General features: G+C 39.4%; 1 protein-coding gene, 1 long non-coding RNA gene and 1 pseudogene across 3 annotated transcripts; 2 read left to right on the forward strand and 1 right to left on the reverse strand.

The window, feature by feature from the left end:
- Positions 1-1,012: 1,012 nt before the first annotated feature.
- LOC100685973 lies at positions 1,013-1,888 on the forward strand (annotated as a pseudogene).
- Positions 1,889-8,154: 6,266 nt separating this feature from the next.
- LOC106559547 lies at positions 8,155-19,334 on the reverse strand. Its single transcript, XR_005367964.1, has 3 exons — positions 18,934-19,334; positions 9,789-9,955; positions 8,155-8,746 (listed from the first exon to the last, which is right to left on the reverse strand). It is a non-coding gene; the product is annotated as an uncharacterized LOC106559547 (long non-coding RNA).
- Positions 18,968-22,274, forward strand: TPBG (trophoblast glycoprotein). 2 transcript variants are annotated; one of them, XM_038554620.1, is made up of 2 exons: positions 18,968-19,291; positions 19,977-22,274. In XM_038554620.1, exon 2 carries the CDS (start codon positions 20,308-20,310, stop codon positions 21,568-21,570), a length of 1,263 nt encoding a protein of 420 aa, XP_038410548.1. In that variant the 5' UTR covers positions 18,968-19,291; positions 19,977-20,307; the 3' UTR covers positions 21,571-22,274. The 2 variants fall into 2 exon arrangements, 1 of the variants encoding a protein (XP_038410548.1); XR_005367963.1 differs by lacking the exon at positions 18,968-19,291 and adding an exon at positions 19,624-19,808 and having other exon boundaries at positions 19,977-20,284.
- Positions 22,275-22,691: the final 417 nt, after the last annotated feature.

Below are 22,691 nucleotides of genomic sequence, written 5' to 3' on the forward strand. Positions count from 1 at the left end.
CATGCCAGGAGCCCGATGTGGGACTTGATCCCGGGACCCCAGGATCGCGCCCTGGGCCAAAGGCAGGCACCAAACCACCGAGCCACCCAAGGATCCCCCGATCACAGAATTTTTATCCTTCACTTTGTTAATCTACTGATTTGTGTATATTGAACCATCCTTGCATCCCAGGGATAAACCTACCTCGATCATGATGTATAATCATTTTAATGTTCTGTTAAATTCAGTTAGTATTTTTTCACCTATGTTCATCATGGATATAGAATTCTCTTTCCATGTGTCCTTTTCTGGCTTTGGTATCAGTGCAATGATGCCTCATAAAATGATTTAGAATGTTTACCCCTCTTCAGTTTTTAAACAGAATTTGAGGAGAATTAGCATTAATTTTTTTTAAGTGTTCAGTAGAATTCATCAGTGAAGCCATCTATCTATTCCTTTGTTGGGACATAGTTTCCTTATTGATTTTCTATATGGATTATCTATTCACTGATGTAAGTGGGGGTATTTAAGTTTCCTACTATTATTGTATTATCATCAGTTTCTCTCTTTATGTTCACTAATATTTGCTTTATGTATATAGGTGCTCCAATGTTGGGTACATAGATGTTTATAATTGTTATATTCTTTTGTTGGATGTCTCCCTTTCATTTCTGATGTTTTTTCTTTTTTTTCTTAGTCTAGCTAAAGGCTTGTCAATTTTGTTTATGTTTTGAAGAAAACAACTTTTCATTTCATTGATCTTTTCTATTGGTTTTCTAGTTTCTAATTCACTAGTTTTTTCCTTTGATCTTTGTTATTTCCTTACTTTTGCTAGCTTTGGGCTTAGTTCTGCTTTTTTAGCTCCTTGAGGTATAAATTTAGATTGCCATTTGAAATATTTCCTTTTTCTTAATTAGGAATTTATTGCCTATTTTTGCCCTTTTAGAATGCTTTGGACCTCCATCACAAGAACCAGCTTCCTGGTAACTCCTGATGTTATACCTCCTCATCCTCCCACATCACTGCTGCTGTTATGACTGGATGTCTCCTTATTGGGAATAAATATCCCAACTTTGAGGCCAATACTATCATTGGCCATATCCATCTCTATGACTTTTTGAGAGGTCACATGGGGCATTCTTTTGTCCCATGCTTGAGATCTTACCACAGTGTGTATTTTTTTTTTAAACTTTTATTTATTTATGATAGGCACACAGTGAGAGAGAGAGAGAGGCAGAGACACAGGCAGAGGGAGAAGCAGGCTCCATGCACCAGGAGCCTGACGTGGGATTCAATCCCGGATATCCAGGACTGCTCCCTGGGCCAAAGGCAGGCGCCAAACCGCTGCGCCACCCAGGGATCCCTTACCACAGTGTGTATTACAAAGCTTGGTAGAGCAGCAAATCTAGCACTACAATTTAGCAAGAGGAATGTAAAAGATGATTGCTCTTTTAATAGACCATGCTGAAGACCATCCTCCTGGAGTAAGGGTATCACTGCTTACAATGGTGAGAAGTCCACAGAAATGTTACCTTTTCTAATCATTGATGATAAGAATCAAGAGTTTACAATCTTGTTGGGCATTCTGGGCACAGCAGAGAAGAATATACAGGGCATTCCTATGACAGCTTGTGTGATGTTTATTTTTGGTCCTGATAAGAAATTGAAGCTGTCATCCTCTATTTAGCTACCACTGGCAGAAACTTTGATGAAATTCTCAAAGTAGTTATTTCTTTCAAGCTGACATTGGAAAAGACAGTTGACACCCTGGCTAATTGGAGGAATGAAGACAGAGTGATGGGCCTTCCAATCATCTCTAAAGACATAACCAAAAAATTTCCCTAAAGGAGTCTTTACCGAGGTGCTCCCATCTGGCAAAAAAGACCTCCGCTATACTCTCCATCTGTAAAATTCTCTGAGAAGTTGGTGCTGGAGCTGCTTGCTTAGCATAGTAGGCCAGCGGATGCTAGCTGCTAATGATGTTTTCCTGCAGCAATTTTGTAAAAACATCCTGGTACCATCCTAAAAAAAAAAGAAAAAAAAGAAAAAAAAAAAAGAATTGCTTTTGATGCAGTTTGCTAATGGTGTATTTCCATTTTCATTTGTTTGAATATTTTTTTTTCTTTTGATTTCTTCTTTGATCCATTTGTTGTTCAGAAGTGAATTGTTTAATTTCCACATGTATTTATAAAATTTCCAGCTTTCTTCTGTTACTGATTTCTCATTTCATATCATTGTGTTTGGAAAAAATACCTGGTATGATTTCAGTCTTAAATTTGTTAAGACTTGTTTTGTGGCCTAACATAAAAGCTACTCCAGAGAATATCCCATATGTGCTTGAGAAGAAAATGTATTCTGTTGCTGTTGGATGGAATATTTTGTATATGTCTGGTAGGTCCATTTGGTCAAAAGTATAGTTCAAGACCAATGTTTCCTTATTATATTTTCTCTCTGGATGATCCATACATTGTTAAAAGTAGGGCACTGAAGTGTTCAACTGTTATTGCATTGTCTATTTCTGCCTTCCAATCTGTTAAAATTTGCTTAATCTAGTTAGGTGCTCCAATGAGGCTGCATATATATTATATTCTATTGATGAATTGACCCCTTTATTATTATATAATAATCTTCTTTTCCTCTTGTTAGAGTTTTTTACTTAAAGTCTATTTTTTTTTCTGATAGGAGTTTAGCTTTATTCATTTGTATTTGCATTTGCATGGAATATCTTTCTTCACCTTTCAGCTTCAGCTTATGTGTTTATAAACCTGAAGTGAGTCTCTTGTAGGAATCACATAGTTGGTTCTCATTTTTATTTTATCCATTCAATGACTCTGTCCTTTGGGAAATTTAATTCATTTACAGTTAATTATTGACAATTAGGGACTTACTTTTGCCATCTTGTTAATATTTTGAATGGGGAATGTTTTGCAGTTCCTTTGTTCTTTTCTTCCTCTCTTGCTATCTTTCTTGTGATGTGATGATTTTCTGAAGTGGTATACTTTAATTCCTTTCTCTTTAACTTTTCTGAATCTACTATAGACTTTTGCTTTGTGGTAACTATGAGGCTTACATAAAATATCTTAAACTTACAACAATCTGCTTTAAGCTGATAACAATTTAAATTTAATCACATACAAAAACTCTACCTTTTTATTCCTCTTCCCATTATATATTTTTGATGATATAATTTGTATCTTTTTATATTGTACACCAATTAAAATTATTATACCAATAGTTATTTTTAATACCTTTATCTTATTTTTATATTGGAGTAAAGCAAATTCTGCACCATCAGTATAGTATTAGAGTACTTTGAATTTGACCATATTTACATTTACTAATGAGTTTTACATTTTCATATGTTTTTATGTTATGAATTAGTGTCCTTTTATTTCAGCTTAAGAAATCCTTTTAGCATTTCTTATAAGGCAGCGCTAGTGGTGATGACTCTCTCAGCTTTAGCTTGTCTGGGAAAGTCTTTAATTCTTCATTTCTGAAGGACAGCTTTGCAAAGTATTCACAATATTCATGCTGGCACTTTGCATATATCATCCTATTCTCTCCTGGCCTGAAAGATTTTTCTCTTTTCTTTTTTCTTTCTTTCTTTCTTTCTTTCTTTCTTTCTTTCTTTCTTTCTTTCTTTCTTTCTTTTGATTTTATTGATTTATTTGAGAGAGAGAGAAAACATGAGCAGGATGGAGGGGCAGAGGGAAAGAGAGAAGCAGACTCCCCACTGAGCAGGGAGTCTGACCCAGGGCTCAATCCCAGGACCCTGAGATCATGACCTGAGCCGAAGGCAGATGCTTAACCAACTGAGCCACCCAGGTGCCCTTGCAAGGTTTCTGCTGAGAAATCCTATCATAGTCTGGAGGGTGTTCTCGTGTATGAGAGGAGTTTATTTTCTTTTGTTGCTTTCAAAATTCTCTTTGTCTTTGATTTTTGACAGTTTATTATAAAGCATCTCAGTGAATTCCTCTTTGGGCTTTACCTGTATGAACTTCAGGTACCTGGATGTTTTGACTCTGCCCAGATTTGGGGAATTTTTAGCCCTTATTTCTTTAAATGAGCTTTTTACCCCCTTTCTCTCTCTTCTCCTTTGGGGACTCCTATATTATGAAAACTGTTTCTTCTGATAGTGTCCCATAATTCATGTAGGTGTTCACCACTTTTTTTCATTCCTATTTCTCACTTGACTGTATTATTTTAGATGCCTTGTATTTGAGTTCATAGATTCTTTCTTCTGTTTAATCAAGTCTGATGTTGATGCTTACCATTGCATTTTCATTTCATTCATTGTATTCTTCATCTCCAGAATTTCTGCTTGATTCTTTTTTTTTAATGATTTCTTTCTGTTGGCTCTCTTATTTTGTTTATGTATTGTTTTCCTGATTTCATTAAGTTGTCTGTTTTCTCTTGTAGCTTGGTAAGCTTCCTTAAAATAATTATTTTGAAAATTGTTTTTTTTTTTTGGTCAGGGAATTCACAGTTTTCCTTTTTTTGTGTGTGGTCAGTTACAGGAAAATAATCGTGTTCCTTTGGTAGTGCAATGTTTCCTTGCTTTTTTGTGATCCTTGAGTCCTTGCATTTCTGTTTTCTTATTTGAAGAAGCAGTCACCTCCTCTATTCTTTACTCACTGGCCTCAGGAACAAGATACCCATACCTGGTCACAGTCCAACAGGGGAGTCTGAAGGTTTCTCAGATGTTTTCTATGGATGTGCCCGCACATGTTGTTCCCTCTTGAGGGAATTTTTAAGATTCTCTATCCTCTATTGATCCTGCAAAACTGCATTAAGTGCTGAGAGTCTCCTATTTGTTTTCCCTAGAGTGGTGCCCTGAAATGCTCAACTTTCTGAGCATTCTCTCAATCTCACAGAGTCAGGCTGGCATTCTGCACTTAGTTGTTTGCAAAGGCTCTCTTCTGCTGTCTGAGGAACCATGTGCTGGGAGTTGGTCCTGGGGGGTAGGATGGTAAGAGGGTATTGGTGGGATGTGGTTATCTATGGGTCAGTTGTGGAAGCCTATAGGCAAGATATTCCCAGTGGCTTGTGGGCAGGTTTCCTGAAGGAGTTCACAAATCAGTTAATAGGAAGAAGTGGTGAGTATCCCTTTAATGAGTTTGGAGACCTGGCTGCTATTCCCACCCTCTATCAACCCTCAGTCTTGCTCACTTCAGTAATTTAGGTAAGATGGGAAAAAGTGTGCCTCTTGACATCCCGCATGTCTGGGGAAGCTGGGCACTTTCTCACATGCTCTCACATTTCCCCATGGGAGAAATCATGAGCCATTGGATCTGTCCTGGCATGGAATCATGCCGCCTTGGGGAGGGCTGATGCAGGAAAAGTGAAACTGCTCTTGATTCCCTCTTTAGCATATCTATTCTTGGATGTCTTTGCTCCAGTTGTGTGCTAGAACTTCTCTGCTAGATGCCCAGAAAGGTGCTTGTCCAAAGATGACTACCAAAATCGATATTCCATGGAGGGGTGATGGTAGGAAACTCTTATTTTGCCACCTTTTATATCACCTTGTAGTTTTCAGCATATCAAATTTGTTAATTTCTTTCCAAATATTTTATTTATTTTGATTCTATTCTAAGTCAAACTGTTTAATTCATTTTTCAGATAGTTCATTGCTAATATGTGGATGTAATAGAAGTGGTGAAAGCAAATATTCTTGTGTTATTACTATCTTTAGAGGGAAACCATTCAGTCTTTTACCATTAAATGTGATGCTAGCTGTGGATTTTTTGTAGATCCCCTTCATCTGGTTGAGTAAGTTCTTTATATTTCTAGTGGAAAGTGTGTTTTTATCACAAAGAAGTGTTAACTTTTGTTAAATGCTTTTTCTGCATCAATCAAGTTGGTCCTTTTTTCTTTTTTCTTTTTTTTTTTTTTGATCCTACGATATGGTGTATTACATTAATTGGTTTTCAGATATTAAGCCAACCTTGTATTCCTGGATGTAAATTCTGCCTGGTCATAGTGTGTAAACCTTTTTATATAATGTTGATGTGGTTTCCTAGTACTTTTTTTAAAAGGATTTTTGCATCTATATTCATATGAAATTTTGGCATGTATTTTTTCTTGTGACATCTTTGGTGTCTGTATTTGGTAATATTGGCATCATTGAATGAAATAGGAAGTATTCACTTCTATTTTTGGAAAATTTGTGAAGAATTAATTCTTTTTTAAGTCATTAGCATAAATTACAGTGATGTCTTATTTCTTTTTGAGTCATTTTTAGTAGCTTGAGTCTTTCTAGGAATTTTTCCATTCATCTAAATTATGTTGGAACACTATTGTTCATAGTATTTTTTTCATAATCCTTTCAATTTTTATAAGGTTGGTAATAATGTGTCTGCATTCATTCTTGATTTTAGTAATTTGAGCCTTTCTTTTTGGTTAAACTAAAGTTTTATCAATTTTATCTTTTTGAAGAACCATCTGTATATTTTATTTTCTTTATTATTTTTCTTTACCTATTTCATTAATTTGAGTTCTAATGATTATTTTCTCCTTTATGCTTGCTTTGATTTTAATTTATTCTTTTTTCTACTATCTAAAGTGAAATGTCAGATCGTTTGAGTTTTTTTTTAACATACACATTTACAGCTATTAATTCCTAAGAATTGCTTTAACTGCATTTTTTCACTATTAGTATGTTGTATCTTTATTTTTGTTCATCCTAAAGTAATTTCTAATTTTTCTTTTGACTTCTTCATTTACCCATTGGTTATTTAGTTATGTAGAGTCTAATTTCCTCATTATTTGTGAATATCTCAAATTTCTTTTTGTTATTAATCTTTAATTTCTCTCCAGTGTGATCAGAGAAATACTTTCTAAATTTTGAAACCTTTTATATTTACTGAGGCTTGTTTTAGAGCCTAGCACATAGTTTATCCTGGAGAATGTTCCATGTACTCAGACAAATGTGTATTCTGCTGTTGTTAGAATTCTATGTTGTTGCATAGAATATTCTATGTCTGTTAGGTCTATTTTAGATATATTTTCAAGTTTCTATTTGTTTTGTTGATATTCTGCTCAGATGTTCTATTCATTATTGAAAGGGGGTATTGAGTTATTCAATTACTATTGTTAGGTTTTCTATTTTTCCTTTCAATTTGTTTGTTTTTGCTTCATGTATTTTGGGGCTCCCACTGTTAGGTGCATATATAATTGTTATAATGTCCTAGTAGACTGACCCTTTCATCATTACAAAATGCCCTTTTCATATCTAGTAACATTTTTCATTTTAGTCTACTGTGTTTGATAATATTTTATTATATTATATTATCCATTCTAGATTCCCTGTGGTTGCTATTTACATGATATACCTTTTTCCATTCTTTTACTTTCAATCTATTTGTATCTTTGAATATAAAATGCTTCTTCTGTAGACAGCATATACTTGGATCAGGTATTCTTATCTGGTCTGACAATCTCTGCCTTTTGATTAGATTATTTAACCCATTCATATTTAATGTTATAATTGATATAATTGTATTTATGCCCGCTATTTTAGTTTCTAAATTTTTACTTTCTATTATCTCATGTCTTTTTTGTTTCTATTCCTCCTATTTCTCTCTTTTGGATTAAATAAATATTTTTTTGAGTTATACTTTAATTACTATAATTACTTTTTCATGATTTTAAAATTTATTTTGTCTGTGATTACTCTAGGGATTACTATATACATCTTATCAGAATCTACTTTAGATTTATACAAACTTAATTACAGTGTGATACAGAAACATCACTTCTGTACAACTCTATTCTCTCTCCCTTTTGGACGATTATTGTTATGCATATTATATATATACATTATATATACATATATATGAATATTACTAACCCACCAATATATTGTTATAATTATTACTTTGTATAATTTTTTTTTTTTTTTTTTTTATTCATGATAGGCACACAGTGAGAGAGAGAGAGGCAGAGACACAGGCAGAGGGAGAAGCAGGCTCCATGCACCGGGAGCCTGACGTGGGATTCTATCCCGGGTCTCCAGGATCGCGCCCTGGGCCAAAGGCAGGCGCCAAACCGCTGCGCCACCCAGGGATCCCCACTTTGTATAATTTTATCCTATTAATCTAGCTAAGTAAAGAGAGGAAAACAAGTTTATATTTACAGAGTTTGTTTTATTAACCTTATTTACTCTTTTTGGTTCTCTGCATATGTTCCATGGATTCAAGTTACCATCAAGTGTCATTTTCTTAGCCCAATAAGACTTTGTTAACATTACCCTTCTTTGTACTATTGTTGGCAAATATATATATTTTTTAATTAATTAATTAATTAATTTATGATAGTCACAGAGAGAGAGAGAGAGAGGCAGAGACACAGGCAGAGGGAGAAGCAGGCTCCATGCACCGGGAGCCCGACGTGGGATTCGATCCCGGGTCTCCAGGATCGCGCCCTGGGCCAAAGGCAGGCACCAAACCGCTGCGCCACCCAGGGATCCCGGCAAATATATTTCTATATGTTCTTATCTAATCATATAATTGTATACATGGTATTTTATACAATTGTGTTTTAAATCAGTTAAGAAAAATAAGAGACATGCATTTATACTACCTTTTATAATTAAAATGAATTCTTTTCTTTATATAATAACATTTTAACTAAATGTTATGGGGGGTTGCATCCACCCTCCAACAAATTCACATGTTGAAGCCTCAATGTGATAGTATTAGGAGGTGAGCCATTGATGATAATGTCCATGATAATATTAATGTCCTTAGAAGAAGAGTTTCCTCTCTGCCTGTACACAAAGAAAAGGTCACGTGGACATACAGAGATGGTTGTTACCTACAAGCCAAGATATGAGGCCTCAGCATGTAACCTACCCTGACAACACCTTGATCTTAGACTTCCCAAACTCTAGAACCATGAGAAATAAATTCATATTGGTTAAGTCACCTAATTTATGATATTTTATTATGGCAATCTGAGATGATTAAGGCATAAATTAACAAATTCAAGCAGGGGTAGTGTTTGAGGTCAGTATCTGTGTTTTGACCTTGGGGGGGTTGGGTTTCTTCTTTGCTCTTTCACTGACTCTCTCTGTGAACTAGCTGGCCTATGATTCTGTTTGGTGTTCTTAATTAAGAGGAGCTATTGTTTTTGAGGGCTCTTAATTTAAAAAATAAAGTGCTAATTTCTTCAATATATACAAATCAATTAGAAAAAGAAAAAAATCCGAACAATATGGGCAAAACATATGAACATACAGATTTAAAAAATAAATATTTGTGATTTTTAAACATATAGATTGTCAACCTCACTTATAATTAAAAAAATACAAATTAGAGCTATACAAATATTACATTTTCATGTGCAAGGTTGGCAGGAATGAAAAAATGATAACACAGTCCCAACATTATTGGTGAAGATATAAATTGTTACAATAATCTCTGAATGGTGCTTTGACAGTACCTATCAAAATCACAAAAGCCCATATTCATATTCTAAGGATTTACCCTAGAGATATACTGGCAAATGTGAAAGATAATGTATATATATATATACTCATTAATCATTGCTGCACTCCTTGTAATAGCAAAAAGCAGAAAACCTTCTAATATGAGGTTGTTTAAATAAATTATGTCACATCGGTTTGTGGTAAATTGCACACTAGCTCCATTTCTTCAGATTTTCCTCTGTACGAGCCTTTTACTGTATCATTTTGTAGTGCTCTTCTACTGTGGATGTAGTTCCCTGCTCTTTAGCCTTAGCACATGATTTGCTTTGGCTGATAACATGTTGACAGATGTGATGCCGACAATATTTGGAAAAGGACTTACCTGGTTTAGGCTTCCCTTCTATTGTGCTTCTATAGTTGTCAAGAGAAGAACATGCCTCGGCTACTCCATTCATCTTAGGAGGAAGGTCATAGGCATTTGGAGAAGAACTGTGTTCAAATAGGCGTCTCAGTCAGGCCCAGCCTAGAGTAGGGCATATCAGTCAATTTCTAGAAGCAGGAGTAAACCCAGATTAGCAGAGTTTGCCAACCAACTCCAACTCAGATTATACAATCCTGCAGGTGCATACACTATACACATAAAGAATTGTTTCAAGGCACTGAGTTTTGAGATGGTTTATTACACAGCTATAGATAGCTAATACACTGCAATGGATACCATCTATCCACAAAAGAGTTCTATATTATAGTAATAAGAAATAGTCTCTGACACTTATGGTTCAATTAAATTAAATACAGAACACTGTGAAGTAGTCAATCATTTGTGAAAATAAATTTGCATAATATGCACATGACTAGAAGGATGCACAAGAAAAGCTGATAAAAGTTAGTTGCCTATAGAAAGGTTAACCAGATAGCTGAAGGACAGGAGGAGTGGAAAGAGAATTTCCCTTGTATACCTTTTTGTTACTTTTTAATTTTCAACTGTTTAAATGAATTATGTATGTTAAAAAATAAATTGAGGGCAGCCCGGGTGGCTCAGCAGTTTAGCACCAGCTTCGGCCCAGGGTGTGATCCTGGAAACCTAGGATCAAGTCCTATGTCAGGTTCCCTGCATGGAGCCTGCTTCTCCCTCTCCCTGTGTCTCTCATGAATAAATACATAAATAAATAAATCTGTAAAGAAATAAAAAATAAAATAAATTATTTTTTTAAATTCAGGGTATTCCTTGTGCTCTGAATTCTTCTAGCAATTGTTAGAGCAGAAAAAAATTCTGAAATAAGTTCAGTTTTTCTTCCTTCACAAATGCCAGTTTTTTGCTTAAATGATTCTGGGATTCTTTACTTTTCTCTTAAATTGTGAGTTTCAGCAGTATTTGTCTAGTTGCATAGTTCTAGTTTATTATTATTTCTTAATAGCTAGAATATATATATAAAGAACTCTTAATTAAAACTCAGTCCCATGGGGCTTCTGGGTGGTTTAATCAATTAAGTGTTGGACTCTTGATTTTGGCTCAGATCATGATCTCAGGGTCATGGATGGGATGGAGCCCCAATCTGACTCCATGTTCCACTTCTGCTTGAGATTCTCTTTCCTTCTCCCTCTGCTCCTCCTCATGCACTCTCTCCCTCAAATAAATAAATAAACAAATATTTTTTTAAAAACAAAAATTCCATGAAAACAAACAGCCCCAGTTAGAAAATGGACAAATGAATTGATCAGACACTTCATGAACGAAGATAACACAGGTGGCAAATAAGAACATCAAAAGGTGCTCACTATCACTGACCAATGAAAAGCAAAATGAGATACTACTACATACTTTTTAGAATATCTAAAATTAAAAAGTTTAGCCACGTCAAGTGTTAGAAAGATGTGGACCAACTGGAAATCTTCACTGCTAGAGGTAATATAAAATAATATAACCACTCTGGAAAACAGTCTGGCAATTCCTGAAAAAGTTAAAAATAAATTTGCCATATGACTTAACCATTCCATCTTTTGTAATTTACCCAGGTGAAATGAAAGCATGTATCCACACAAAGATTTGAACATGATTGTTTATCAGAGCCTTATGTATGATAGCCCCAAACTGGAAGCAAAACTAATAACCATCAACAAGTAAAGGGATAAACAAAATATCCTATATCCATACCATAAAATACTACTCAGTTAAAAAAAAAGAATGAATTACTGATACTCAAAACAACATGGATGTTATCATACTATGTGATTCCATTTATATAAAATTCAAGAAAATTCAAACTAATCTATAGTGATAGAAATGAAATCAATGGTTGCATGGGGATGAATTTGGGTAGAGGTAATATGTAGATGGAGTGATTATTAAAGGTCATGAGGAAACTTTTGAGGGTGATAAATATGTTCATTTTCTTTATTCAAGGGTACACATAAGTCAAAACTTACCAAGTTAGGTGCTTTAATTATATGCAAAAGAAAATTGAAAAAGAGGGCAGCCCTGGTGGCTCAGCGGTTTAGCACTGCCTTCAGCCCAGGGCCTGATCCTAGAGACCCGGGATTGAGTCCCACATCGGGTTCCCTGCATGGAGCCTGCTTCTCCCTCTGTCTGTGTCTCTGCCTCTCTCTCTCTGTGTCTCTCATGAATAAATAAATAAAATGTTAAAAAAAAAAAAAGAAAATCGAAAAAGAAACCAAATGTTAGAATTTGTAAAGCTGAGCAGTAACTACACAGATTTTTGTTATACTGTGTTTTCTATATTTAATAACAAAATATTTACATTCAATTCAAAAAGAAAACTAGATTTCCCACACTTCAGATAATTGATTTAATAAACTTGTGGAAACAATAAGTTTTCATGAAAACAGGGCCCCTGCCTGTTTTATTCACCATTGCATTCTTAGTTCTCAGTACAGTGCCTAGAAGCACTCATCATACACTTCAAAATTATTTATCTAATAAGTTACAAATAAATTCAGCTTATTCATAATAACTACTGGTTATTTTCTTATTTTAAAAAATCTTCCAGTTCCTATGGTAAAGCTTAGAAATTATGGAACAATTTTAGAGTGATAGCCCGTACTGTGGTGTGTAGTTGATATTATCAGAAAACTCTATTATCTATCTATCTATCTATCATCTATCTATCTATCTATCACCTACCTGCCTACCTATAGTTATATATTCTATATACGTTTACATTCAGGCAACTTGTACCAACAAAGTCCTATTGGCACCCTGTCTGATTATTAAACACTTATTAGTCCATGTTTGCATGCACCATTCTGATTGCTAAACAATTTTGAGGATCATCCCTTCATAAATGTCATCACATCAGTGTTCTTGGGGTCAAGTACTTCATGATGCTACACAACCTTCCAAAAGGTTTTGTTCAAGTTCAGTACAGGCATCCTTTGGCATGCACTCAGTACCAACTCCTTTATGCTACTATCATCCACACTGCTCAAGCCATATGACTGACCTTGGTTTGATTTTGTCTCGGTAGTTAAACTCTTGACTTCCATTTTTATTTTCACTGCCAAGGTGATGTGATAAATCTCTATTCCAAAATACATAATATATTTAGTTCTCTCTTCTTGGGCTTTTATATCAGGATCTAAACTGAATCTGATACATATTCACTTATTGGCCTCAAATATTTCAAGCAGTTCTAGCAGGCAACTTATTAACCTATGTATTTTAGCTCACTGAGTAAGACTTATAAAATACATTAGAGAGGCTTGGGTCCTGTAGTCAGGTTTTGGCCTAGGTCTGTCTGCTGAACCTCTGCCATGGACATGCAATAGATTGCCTGTCAATGTGTCAGGATTTGACATTTTTTAAAGGAGAATTTCTGACTTTGGAGGTGGTTCTGTTTGGAAGACAAAGTAAGTACCACAATAAAAAGCACATTAATAAACATTTATTGAACTGTATTAAATTTAATTGAAATTAATTGAATTTGGATGGTGGATACAATTACAACTGCTCCCATTTCTTGACTGAATTCCCGTTTTGGTTTAGAACCCAGTTTGGGCAAGAACTAGAGAAATGGAAAAGCTTCAATGTCACTTTCAAAGTTGAATTACTTAACATTAGAAAAAGAGTATTAGGTAATATCACTGATTTAAATATTTATCAGAATTTCCTTTGAAAAAAATAATTTCAACCAAATAAGGTAGATTTTTCTTTAAACAAAATTCACTATTCTATTCTTTAGCTATTTTTCAGCTTGTTACAGCCAAATTTGACTCTTCATTCTAGAATTATTAGGATTTCTCCTGGACATCACTGAAAATATTGAAATTATTTAAAATGTTATAATTTTTCGAATGATAAAGGTCTGTATTCCTACCTCCATACTGAGTAAGTCGCCACAACTTATAGATTCTAGCTCTTAAATATCTGTATAGGTTATTTTTAAAACTTGTATTTCCTTTTTAAAACCAGTATTTTATGAAACCCCTCTTTACATAAAATTTACCTTCACACATAAATTTTAAGTATATACTATAATATAATATAAAGGAGAATAATTAAATATTAAATAATATTAACCTATAAATGTTTGGGCATAACTATATTAGAAGACCTAATGTGGTAATATACTTCCACCTATTTATAAACAGGCTGATATTAAGAGAAAGTAGACCAATATTCAAATAAATAGTGAAAATAATTTTTCTTTGTATTAGACATTTTGAAGTAAGATCACCGTGGATGCAATAACTACAAATGCAAACTGATACTGTAGGTTGTATTAGAGATTCAAATAGCATGAGTGGCATAGCTGTCAGAAATAAAATTTTGTAAAGTTCCAAACAAAACAATATAACTATAAATACTTGCAGTTTCAATGTAAAATGGAGTTGTTTCTAGGCTGAGATAATTATAATCTGGTTTTTCATCTACAAGAATGTCTAGGTGGATATTGGAATGCCATGTAGGTAGCAGAACAACTTTTCATTGCATATTATCCCTAGCCTCTACACACTAAATGTCAATCATAGGGACAGCCAGAAAAAAATGCCTCCACAAGTATTCAAAGTGTCCACCAGGGGCAGTGTCACTCTGTTGAGAACCACTGGTCTATGTAACCTGTTCCTGCCTTGCTAATCTTTTACCACTACTTTAGTTAGGTTCTGCAACAACTAGCACTTGGATCTCTCAACTTCTCTCCCTGTCCTTAGTCTTTTCTGCCCATATTTCACCTTTCAAACAGATAGCAAAAGCGATCTTCCTAAAATGCACATCTGGTCCTGTCATTTCCTAGCTGAATATGGTCAGAGGCTCCCCAACCATAAGGGATGAAGTCAAACTTTTTAGAAAAGAAAACAGCAATCTGATCCCACTGTATTTCAAATTTGACCTTGTACACCCTCCAACATGTGCTGTGCTCTTCCCCATGTATTCTCTAGATCTGAACGAGTTCTCTGAGTCTTTCTACCAACTTGCCCATCTGTGGTCTCTGAGTTCTTACTAATAATTCAAAAAGTTATTCAAGCATTGCTTCTACAGTGAAGCTTTCTCCAGACAATCTCTCCTCATGCTTACTGTTAGATAGTCAGCCTCTGCCACTAGACTGTGAATTTAATCTGACAGTAGGGATTTTTATGCTCTCTACCTTTGCACCTCAAGAACATCAATGAGGTAGAGGCCATATGGAAAAGTCTTAAAAAGTTAAACACTTTCAGAGTTGAATGAGCCTCTAATATTAGCTATTTGGAGTTCTGCAGATTACCATATATTTATCTTTCAATATTTTTCCTTGAAGAGTCACATAGTTCCATCCAGTTTAACCTCTCCACCAACTATGGCACTCTACCTTGTTCTTTCTTTAGTATTTATTTAAACTCCAATACATTTGGAAACATCTTTGTTATATTTTTCTTTTACTAGCTCCAAACCCCACTGTAGGGACTCATGAAAAAAATGTCCTTTTTGACCCAACCCAAGTTTATAATTTACTTAATTTATTTAGCTTTACATAATTTACTTAATTTAGCTTTAGTTTAATTTTTTACTTAATTTACCTTCTTTATATATCTTAGACAAGAAGCCCATATCTTTGTTGTTTGTTGTGGTTTAAAGTATTGATTCATGGTTTTATGACATATGTGCTTGATGTTATTCACCAATACTTGATTTTGCTTTAGATTATTTTTCAGATTTGAGATTATTTACTTTTATCAGTTATTTTGCTAATTTAAAGCAGAGACCAAAATTAAGTGGTCTTAAATTATGTTGATGTTTGTCCATGTTGAATTACTTGGCTTCCCTCTGCCTCATGAGGGTGGCCATAATCAATCATCCTTTTTTTTTTTTTTTTTTTTTTTAATACTACATTATTCCTTGCCTTCCTAGGACTTAACAACTATATTTCAGCAATTTATTAATGACTTTCCTTTGGGTCATTAGAAGAAAAGTAGATCTTGTAGAGACAATCTAAATAAATGATAGTACAGAGACATTTTCCTGGAGGCTACAAAGTGACCTATTGAAATACACTAAATTGGTTCTTCTCCATTAGGACATTCAGATCCTCCTTTTATTTCATTTTGGAATGAAAGAATAAATGGGGAACAAATGTGCTCTGAAATCTTCTGTCCTCCTCTAGAGCATGGAAATAGCATCTCACACAAAAATTTTTCAAGCTGTCAGGAGTAAGGCAAATATGATAATTTAAGATAATTAAATGCTTAAGACAATCCAAATATAATGGATCATACTAAGCTTTTCTCACTTGAAGGAAACTTCTTTAAAAAGCAGTTCAGTTACTGATCTAAATGTCTTTCAATAAGGCGATTTAAAAAATGTGGTATAACAATTCAAAGCACGGAATATTTTGCAATCTTTAAAAAAGAAGAAAGCAAACCTATATGTATGGACATAGAATGATATATGAATGTCCTAAAATAAGAAAATTTATGAATAATACATACACTATGATCCCATTCATATAAAAATAGCAGAAACAATTAAAATATATACAAGAGAGAGGAGACTGGAAAGATACACAACAAATTGCAGTCAATGTTGTACATTGAAAGCTTTAGTTTCTGTGACTGTTTCTTCCACCAGGGTACAAGTTCCCTGGCTGTCAGATCAAATAAGGGTATGCCCAGTTAAATTAGAATTTCAAGTAAACAATGGATTTTTTTTTTTTTTTACTATTAAATACATCCCAAATACTATGTAGGACATACTTATACTGAAAAATTATTCATTATTTATCTGAAATTCAAATTTAACTGGATGCCCTGTATTTGTTTTGTTTGCTAATTCTGGCAATTCTACTGTAAGAGGACCATAAACTATTCATCTTTATACTTTTGTCATTAGCATACTTAAAGATATATAGTTGCACAATAAATCCTGAGAGGGAGACTAATTCAGGAGGGCACAATAATAACAGGCAATTTTGCTAAGTGTGTTACATATATTATCTCAATTCTAATGCAAATACCTTAAAGTTTTATTAGTGGTTCTATTTTACAGAATAAGAAACAGAGGTATACAAAGGCAAATAGTCAATGAGGGAGCTAGAGATGGTCCCAAGTTTCTGGGTCCTAATTTAGCAGCCATAGCCAACTGCCAGCTGCAGGGAGCAATAAGGAGAAAAGGGGAAAGAGAACCAGGGTGAGGCTTTGGTTCTGTCAAAGTGTAGCTGAGCAGGACCGCACAAACTCCTTAATCTTGCTAGAGTTGGAATGTGGGGTATGTAGGCGAGGCAGACGACTCTGGGCCCCGTATCCACCACTCATCCAAACAAATTACATAATTTATTTTTGCCTCAATTTTCTTGTCTGTACAACTGGAGTAAGAGGACCTACCTGAATACTGCCACGATGAGTATAAGACATAATTTCTTTAAAGCGATCACAAGGCTTAGCTAGGGAAATACCACTCAGTCCATGCTAGTTATTACTGGCCTAGAACCCCAGTTTTTTCATTTGTAAAACAGAGTAACAACATCAATAAGCAGACAGGAGTACTAATGACATCGATATTGCCAAGTTGATTTGAGTATTAGATGAGAAATATGTATTACCTTTCCCAATTCTTTTTTTTTCTTTTTTTTTTTTTTTTACCTTTCCCAATTCTAAAGTGCTTCTCATTCTCCTTGAGTACTTGCATTTTGGATCAGAACCAGAGTTCATACCACGCCAAAGCATTGCTACAATTTCCCCCCTGAGTAATTAATTTTGTTTTAAAAATTATCATACAGTAAAATCAATTCTTTGGTGTATAAAATTTAATTAATTTTAACCCATATAGAATTATGTAACCGCTACTACAGTCTGGATACAGAACATGAAGATAGCTTTTGAGATTCTTTGTTCAAAGTGTTTCACATTCTTGTTGCAAAACACTTAAAAATAAGAGGGGAAAAAAAAACTTAGATAACCCTGAAGATACCAATTAGCAAGGCTGGCTTTTTGTACAAATCTCGGCAGACTCCAACCCCTCTAGGTCTTGTCTGGGCCGTTTTTTGCTGTTGACTCTGCAGACTATCTCTTTCTAAAAAGTAATCAGGAATCAGCTTGAGGGTTGGGGCATTTCTTCACGCTACAGGGACATATCAAAGGCACAAACTTCAGCATTCCTTATTTGCTCCTTTTTATATTACCTTCCAGAACTTAATTTTCCCAACTATTTCCTTTAATTGCCATTCTCCCTCTCAAATGAAGAACCTGGGACTACCAGCACCTTCTCACCCTCTCAGGAAAATTCTGGGAATACAGAGTCCTTGAGAGAGCAAGGGTGGAGCCTTCAGGACCCTAAAGCCCTCCGATGTATCTGCTCCTCCAGGTAGAGTCAATCTGTCCCTTCCCCCGACTCCATCCTCTCCACTCCCCCCTTCTGGCCAGGCACCCCTGGAAGGATAGACTTCTGGACCACACTTCTGTCCTCTAAGAGCGGCCACTTTCCATCCCCCATTCCGCCGCGTGGGCTCTCCCAGTTTAAGTAACTTGCGCTGACACACCGGGGCCACATCCGCTTTCCTGGGTGACTCAAGTCATTGCTATTTGCCTTTTCTTTCTAGGATGCTTTGGCTGCTGTTTTCTCCCTCTGCTTTTAATTTGGGGAGAAAAAAAGGCAATGAATCAAGAACGAATCTTGTCTCCCCCGATCCTCCCCCACCCCTTTAAAGTTGGCTCTCTCCGTTCTGAAGTTCCGTGACTATCCAAGAAGTCGGGGGGGGGGGGGCTAGGCAGGACGGGACAGGTGGGGACGCATAATTACACCTAAACCTCAAGTAGGCATGTAAGCAGCACTTTGGTGGGAGACTTTCTGAAGCTCCCTTGCAGCTTGCTGGGCGTTTTGCTGCCGCCGCTGTAGCTTTTCTGCTCTTTTCTTGATGTCGCGGCTTCGCGTTGCGCTGTCACCCCTAAATCTATCTCCTTGCGGCCCTAGGTCCCTAAAATCAGGGTGAACTCCACGAGATTCACCCGCGGTTTTCTTCGTGTCCAAGGTAAATACAGTAGGCAAAATGAGGAACCACCAAAGGATACAGGGGAGGGGGGGGAGAGAGGGATCCCCTCACCTTTTCCGACACATTCCTCGTTAATTTTCACCAGGAGGAAGCGCGCGGCCCAGGTGCCCCCCTCCACCCCAGAGTCCTTCCTTCAACCCCCCTGCTGCGCGCTGGCGGGTGGGCGGCGCGGGGGGAAACGCCTCCGGCAGGCCCGGCCCTCCCCCGCCCCCCGGCTTGGTTTTTCCCAGCTGCGGAGGTTGGGCCAGGGGCTGGGGTGCGAGGAGAGTCGGCGCCCGCAGCGCCGCGCCGAGCGGAGAAGTCGCCGAGACTCGGGGCGGACGGCGTGGTCTTCGGAGGCGGGCGGCGGGGAGCCCGCGGCGGAGGCGCACCCCGGGCGGCGCGGGCACCCCCGTCCTCTGCAGGGAGAGTAGGTAGCTCCGGGGTCCCACGGCCGCTTTGTTCGCGGCGTCTCCCCTCCTCCTCCGAGCGGACTCGAACCCCCCTCCGGGATCCGAGGGGCTAGCGGGGGCGCGGCCCGGGGAGGGGGGAGGGGGAGAGGGAGGGGGGAGGGAGGAGGGGGCGGCGACAGCTGCTGGGTCCTCCACTTCCTGCTAATCCGGGAAGGTACCAAAAGAGATCAAAAGACTCCTGTAACCTGAAACTTCCCTCTCCTCCAAACCTGGACCGGGGAGGAGAGGTCCGGGCGGGGGCGGGGGCGGGGGCGGAGACCCCGGAAGGCGGGTCGCCGGCGGGGGCGGCGGGGGCAGGAGCTGGGAGAGTGGGAAGTTTGGTCGGGAAGGCGCTGGGGATTTAGCGAGAAGTTAGACCTGGGGGGGGGGGGCGGCGGGCGGCTGGAAGGGGGTGTGTGTATATATATGCAGTGTGGGCCTGGGCAGAAGGAAGGCTTTACGCTGGGTGCCCCGGGACGCGCACCCCTCTCCCGGGTAAGCATGTGCGTGGAACCGGGGCGGGGGGGACCCGGACGGGCTTTCGCGGGGAGGTGCTGGGGACCGAGTGGGGCGACTTGGCTGGGAGAGCCCGGGTCCCGCGCTCGGGGGAGCTGCGGCCGCCGCCGCGCCTCACGCCTCACGCCTCTCTCCCGCCTGCCCCAGGTCCCGGAGCAGACCGAGCGTGCGGCGCCAACAAGAGAGGCCGGGACGTTGCCCCCGGGGCGGCGGCTGGAAGACGAGCGGGAGGAGGAGGAGCGCCGAGCCGAGAGCCCCGACGCGCCCGCCGTGCGTACTTTCTGGAGAGGGCAGGGGCGGGGAGCCGACCCCGGCAGGGGGCGCCGGGTGACTCGGGGTCCCTCCCTCCTGCGCTCCCACGCGAGGAAAGTTTTCTCCTGCCTGCTTCGGGCCGGCGCGCGCCCTCCGGCCCCAGCCCCGAGCCTTCGGAGCGGGCGCCGTCCCAGCCCAGCTCCGGGGAGCGCCGCGCCGCGCCGCGATGCCTGGGGGGTGCTCCCGGGGCCCCGCCGCCGGGGACGGGCGGTTGCGGCTGGCGCGGCTGGCGCTGGTGCTCCTGGGCTGGGTCTCCTCGTCCTCGCTCACCTCCTGGGCGCCCTCCGCCGCCGCCTCCACGTCGCCGCCGGCCTCCGCGGCGTCCGCCCCGCCCCCGCTGCCGGGCCAGTGCCCCCAGCCTTGCGAGTGCTCGGAGGCGGCGCGCACGGTCAAGTGCGTTAACCGCAACCTGACCGAGGTGCCCGCGGACCTGCCCCCCTACGTGCGCAACCTCTTCCTCACGGGCAACCAGCTGGCGGTGCTGCCCCCCGGCGCCTTCGCCCGCCGGCCGCCGCTGGCCGAGCTGGCCGCGCTCAACCTGAGCGGCAGCAGCCTGCGGGAGGTGTGCGCCGGCGCCTTCGAGCACCTGCCCAGCCTGCGCCAGCTCGACCTCAGCCACAACCCGCTGGGCAACCTCAGCGCCTTCGCCTTCGCGGGCAGCGACGCCAGCCGCTCGGGCCCCAGCCCCCTGGTGGAGCTGATGCTGAACCACATCGTGCCCCCCGACGACCGGCGGCAGAACCGGAGCTTCGAGGGCATGGTGGCGGCTGCCCTCCGAGCGGGCCGCGCGCTTCGCGGGCTGCAGTGCCTGGAGCTGGCCGGCAACCGCTTCCTCTACTTGCCTCGCGACGTCCTGGCCCAGCTACCCGGCCTCCGGCACCTGGACCTGCACAACAACTCCCTGGTGAGCCTCACCTACGTGTCCTTCCGCAACCTGACGCACTTGGAGAGCCTCCACCTGGAGGACAACGCCCTCAAGGTCCTTCACAACGCCACCCTGGCGGAGCTGCAGAGCCTGCCCCACGTCCGGGTCTTCCTGGACAACAACCCCTGGGTCTGCGATTGTCACATGGCAGACATGGTGGCCTGGCTCAAGGAGACAGAGGTGGTGCCGGGCAAAGCCGGGCTCACCTGTGCATTCCCGGAGAAAATGAGGAATCGGGCCCTCTTGGAACTCAACAGCTCCCACCTGGACTGTGACCCTATCCTCCCTCCATCCCTGCAGACTTCTTATGTCTTCCTAGGTATTGTCTTAGCCCTGATAGGCGCCATCTTCCTACTGGTTTTGTATTTGAACCGCAAGGGGATAAAGAAGTGGATGCATAACATCAGAGATGCCTGCAGGGATCACATGGAAGGGTATCACTACAGATACGAAATCAATGCAGACCCCAGGTTAACAAACCTCAGTTCCAATTCGGATGTCTGAGAAACAGTCGGGGACAGAACAAGGGCACCTATGCATGAGACGTAGACTTAAGCTTTATTTCGTCTAGGCTCGCTCCACTTCCACCCTCCTCCACTCTGGACACCACTGACCTTGACTGAAGGCCGTGAAGGGAATTTGCTCCCTCCTTATGCGAAGTTTCTTGGTGTGTCTTGTTAATGTAAGACGATGAAAAACTGTGCATAGTGTTTTATCCTCTCCCTTTTCTTGGAACTCAACACTTGTGGAGGAATTTTTCAAGTTTCAGCATGGACATGGACTCCTGGCTGTCTGTTTCTCTTAGTACAGTTCGAGGTGTAGCCAGTGTACCCACACAGATAGCATTCAACAAAAGCTGCCTCAACTTTTTTGAGAAAAATACTTTATTCATAAATATCAGTTTGATTCTCATGTACCTAAATTGTGGAGAAAATAAATGCATTCCATAAACTGCCTGCAGATCTTAGCAAGCTCTTCAAAGTAACTCCGTAGTACACAGGAGCACCTGCATCCGAGAGCATGCTTACATTTTACTGTTCTACCTATTACAAAAAATACCTTGCAACTTCAGATAACTTCTTTGACAAAGTGAATTACTTTTTTGGTTGCAGTTTATATGAAACTATACTGAAGTTTTTTTATAAACTGCATTGAGGTCCAACAGACTAAATTGTTAAGAAAAACTTCAATAAAGATTCTTAAAAGAATTACAGTTGTGTTCAAGTTTGCTATTTGAAAAAAAAAAAAAAGGATTAGGGGCAATGATGTTGAATGGTCTTGGTTCTGATGGTATTTAAGGTATTAGTTATAGCTGAAAATGAAAGTGGAGTGGTGTCTCAAATAAATAGACTTTGAAAATAGTTTTGAGATGGTGGATCCTTTCAGGATTTAAATAGAGAATTTGAATATTCATGTAATAGACTTCTCCTGGTCCCAAAGTTAATGCTATTCATGAAAACAATTTTATAAGAGCATTATAAAGTTGGTAGGAGGGGACGGTTCTGTATGATAGATAGCTCACAGATTGGAGCTTTATCTAGGCTAAGTTGTTAGAATGGAACGAAATTTCTTACTTAATAAAACTTTCTATATGAAATTGTTCTGTGGGTTTTTAGAGTAGAATA

This window comes from Canis lupus, chromosome 12 (assembly GCF_011100685.1).
Source record: "Canis lupus familiaris isolate Mischka breed German Shepherd chromosome 12, alternate assembly UU_Cfam_GSD_1.0, whole genome shotgun sequence".
In the NCBI taxonomy this organism is placed as follows: Eukaryota; Metazoa; Chordata; class Mammalia; order Carnivora; family Canidae; genus Canis; species Canis lupus.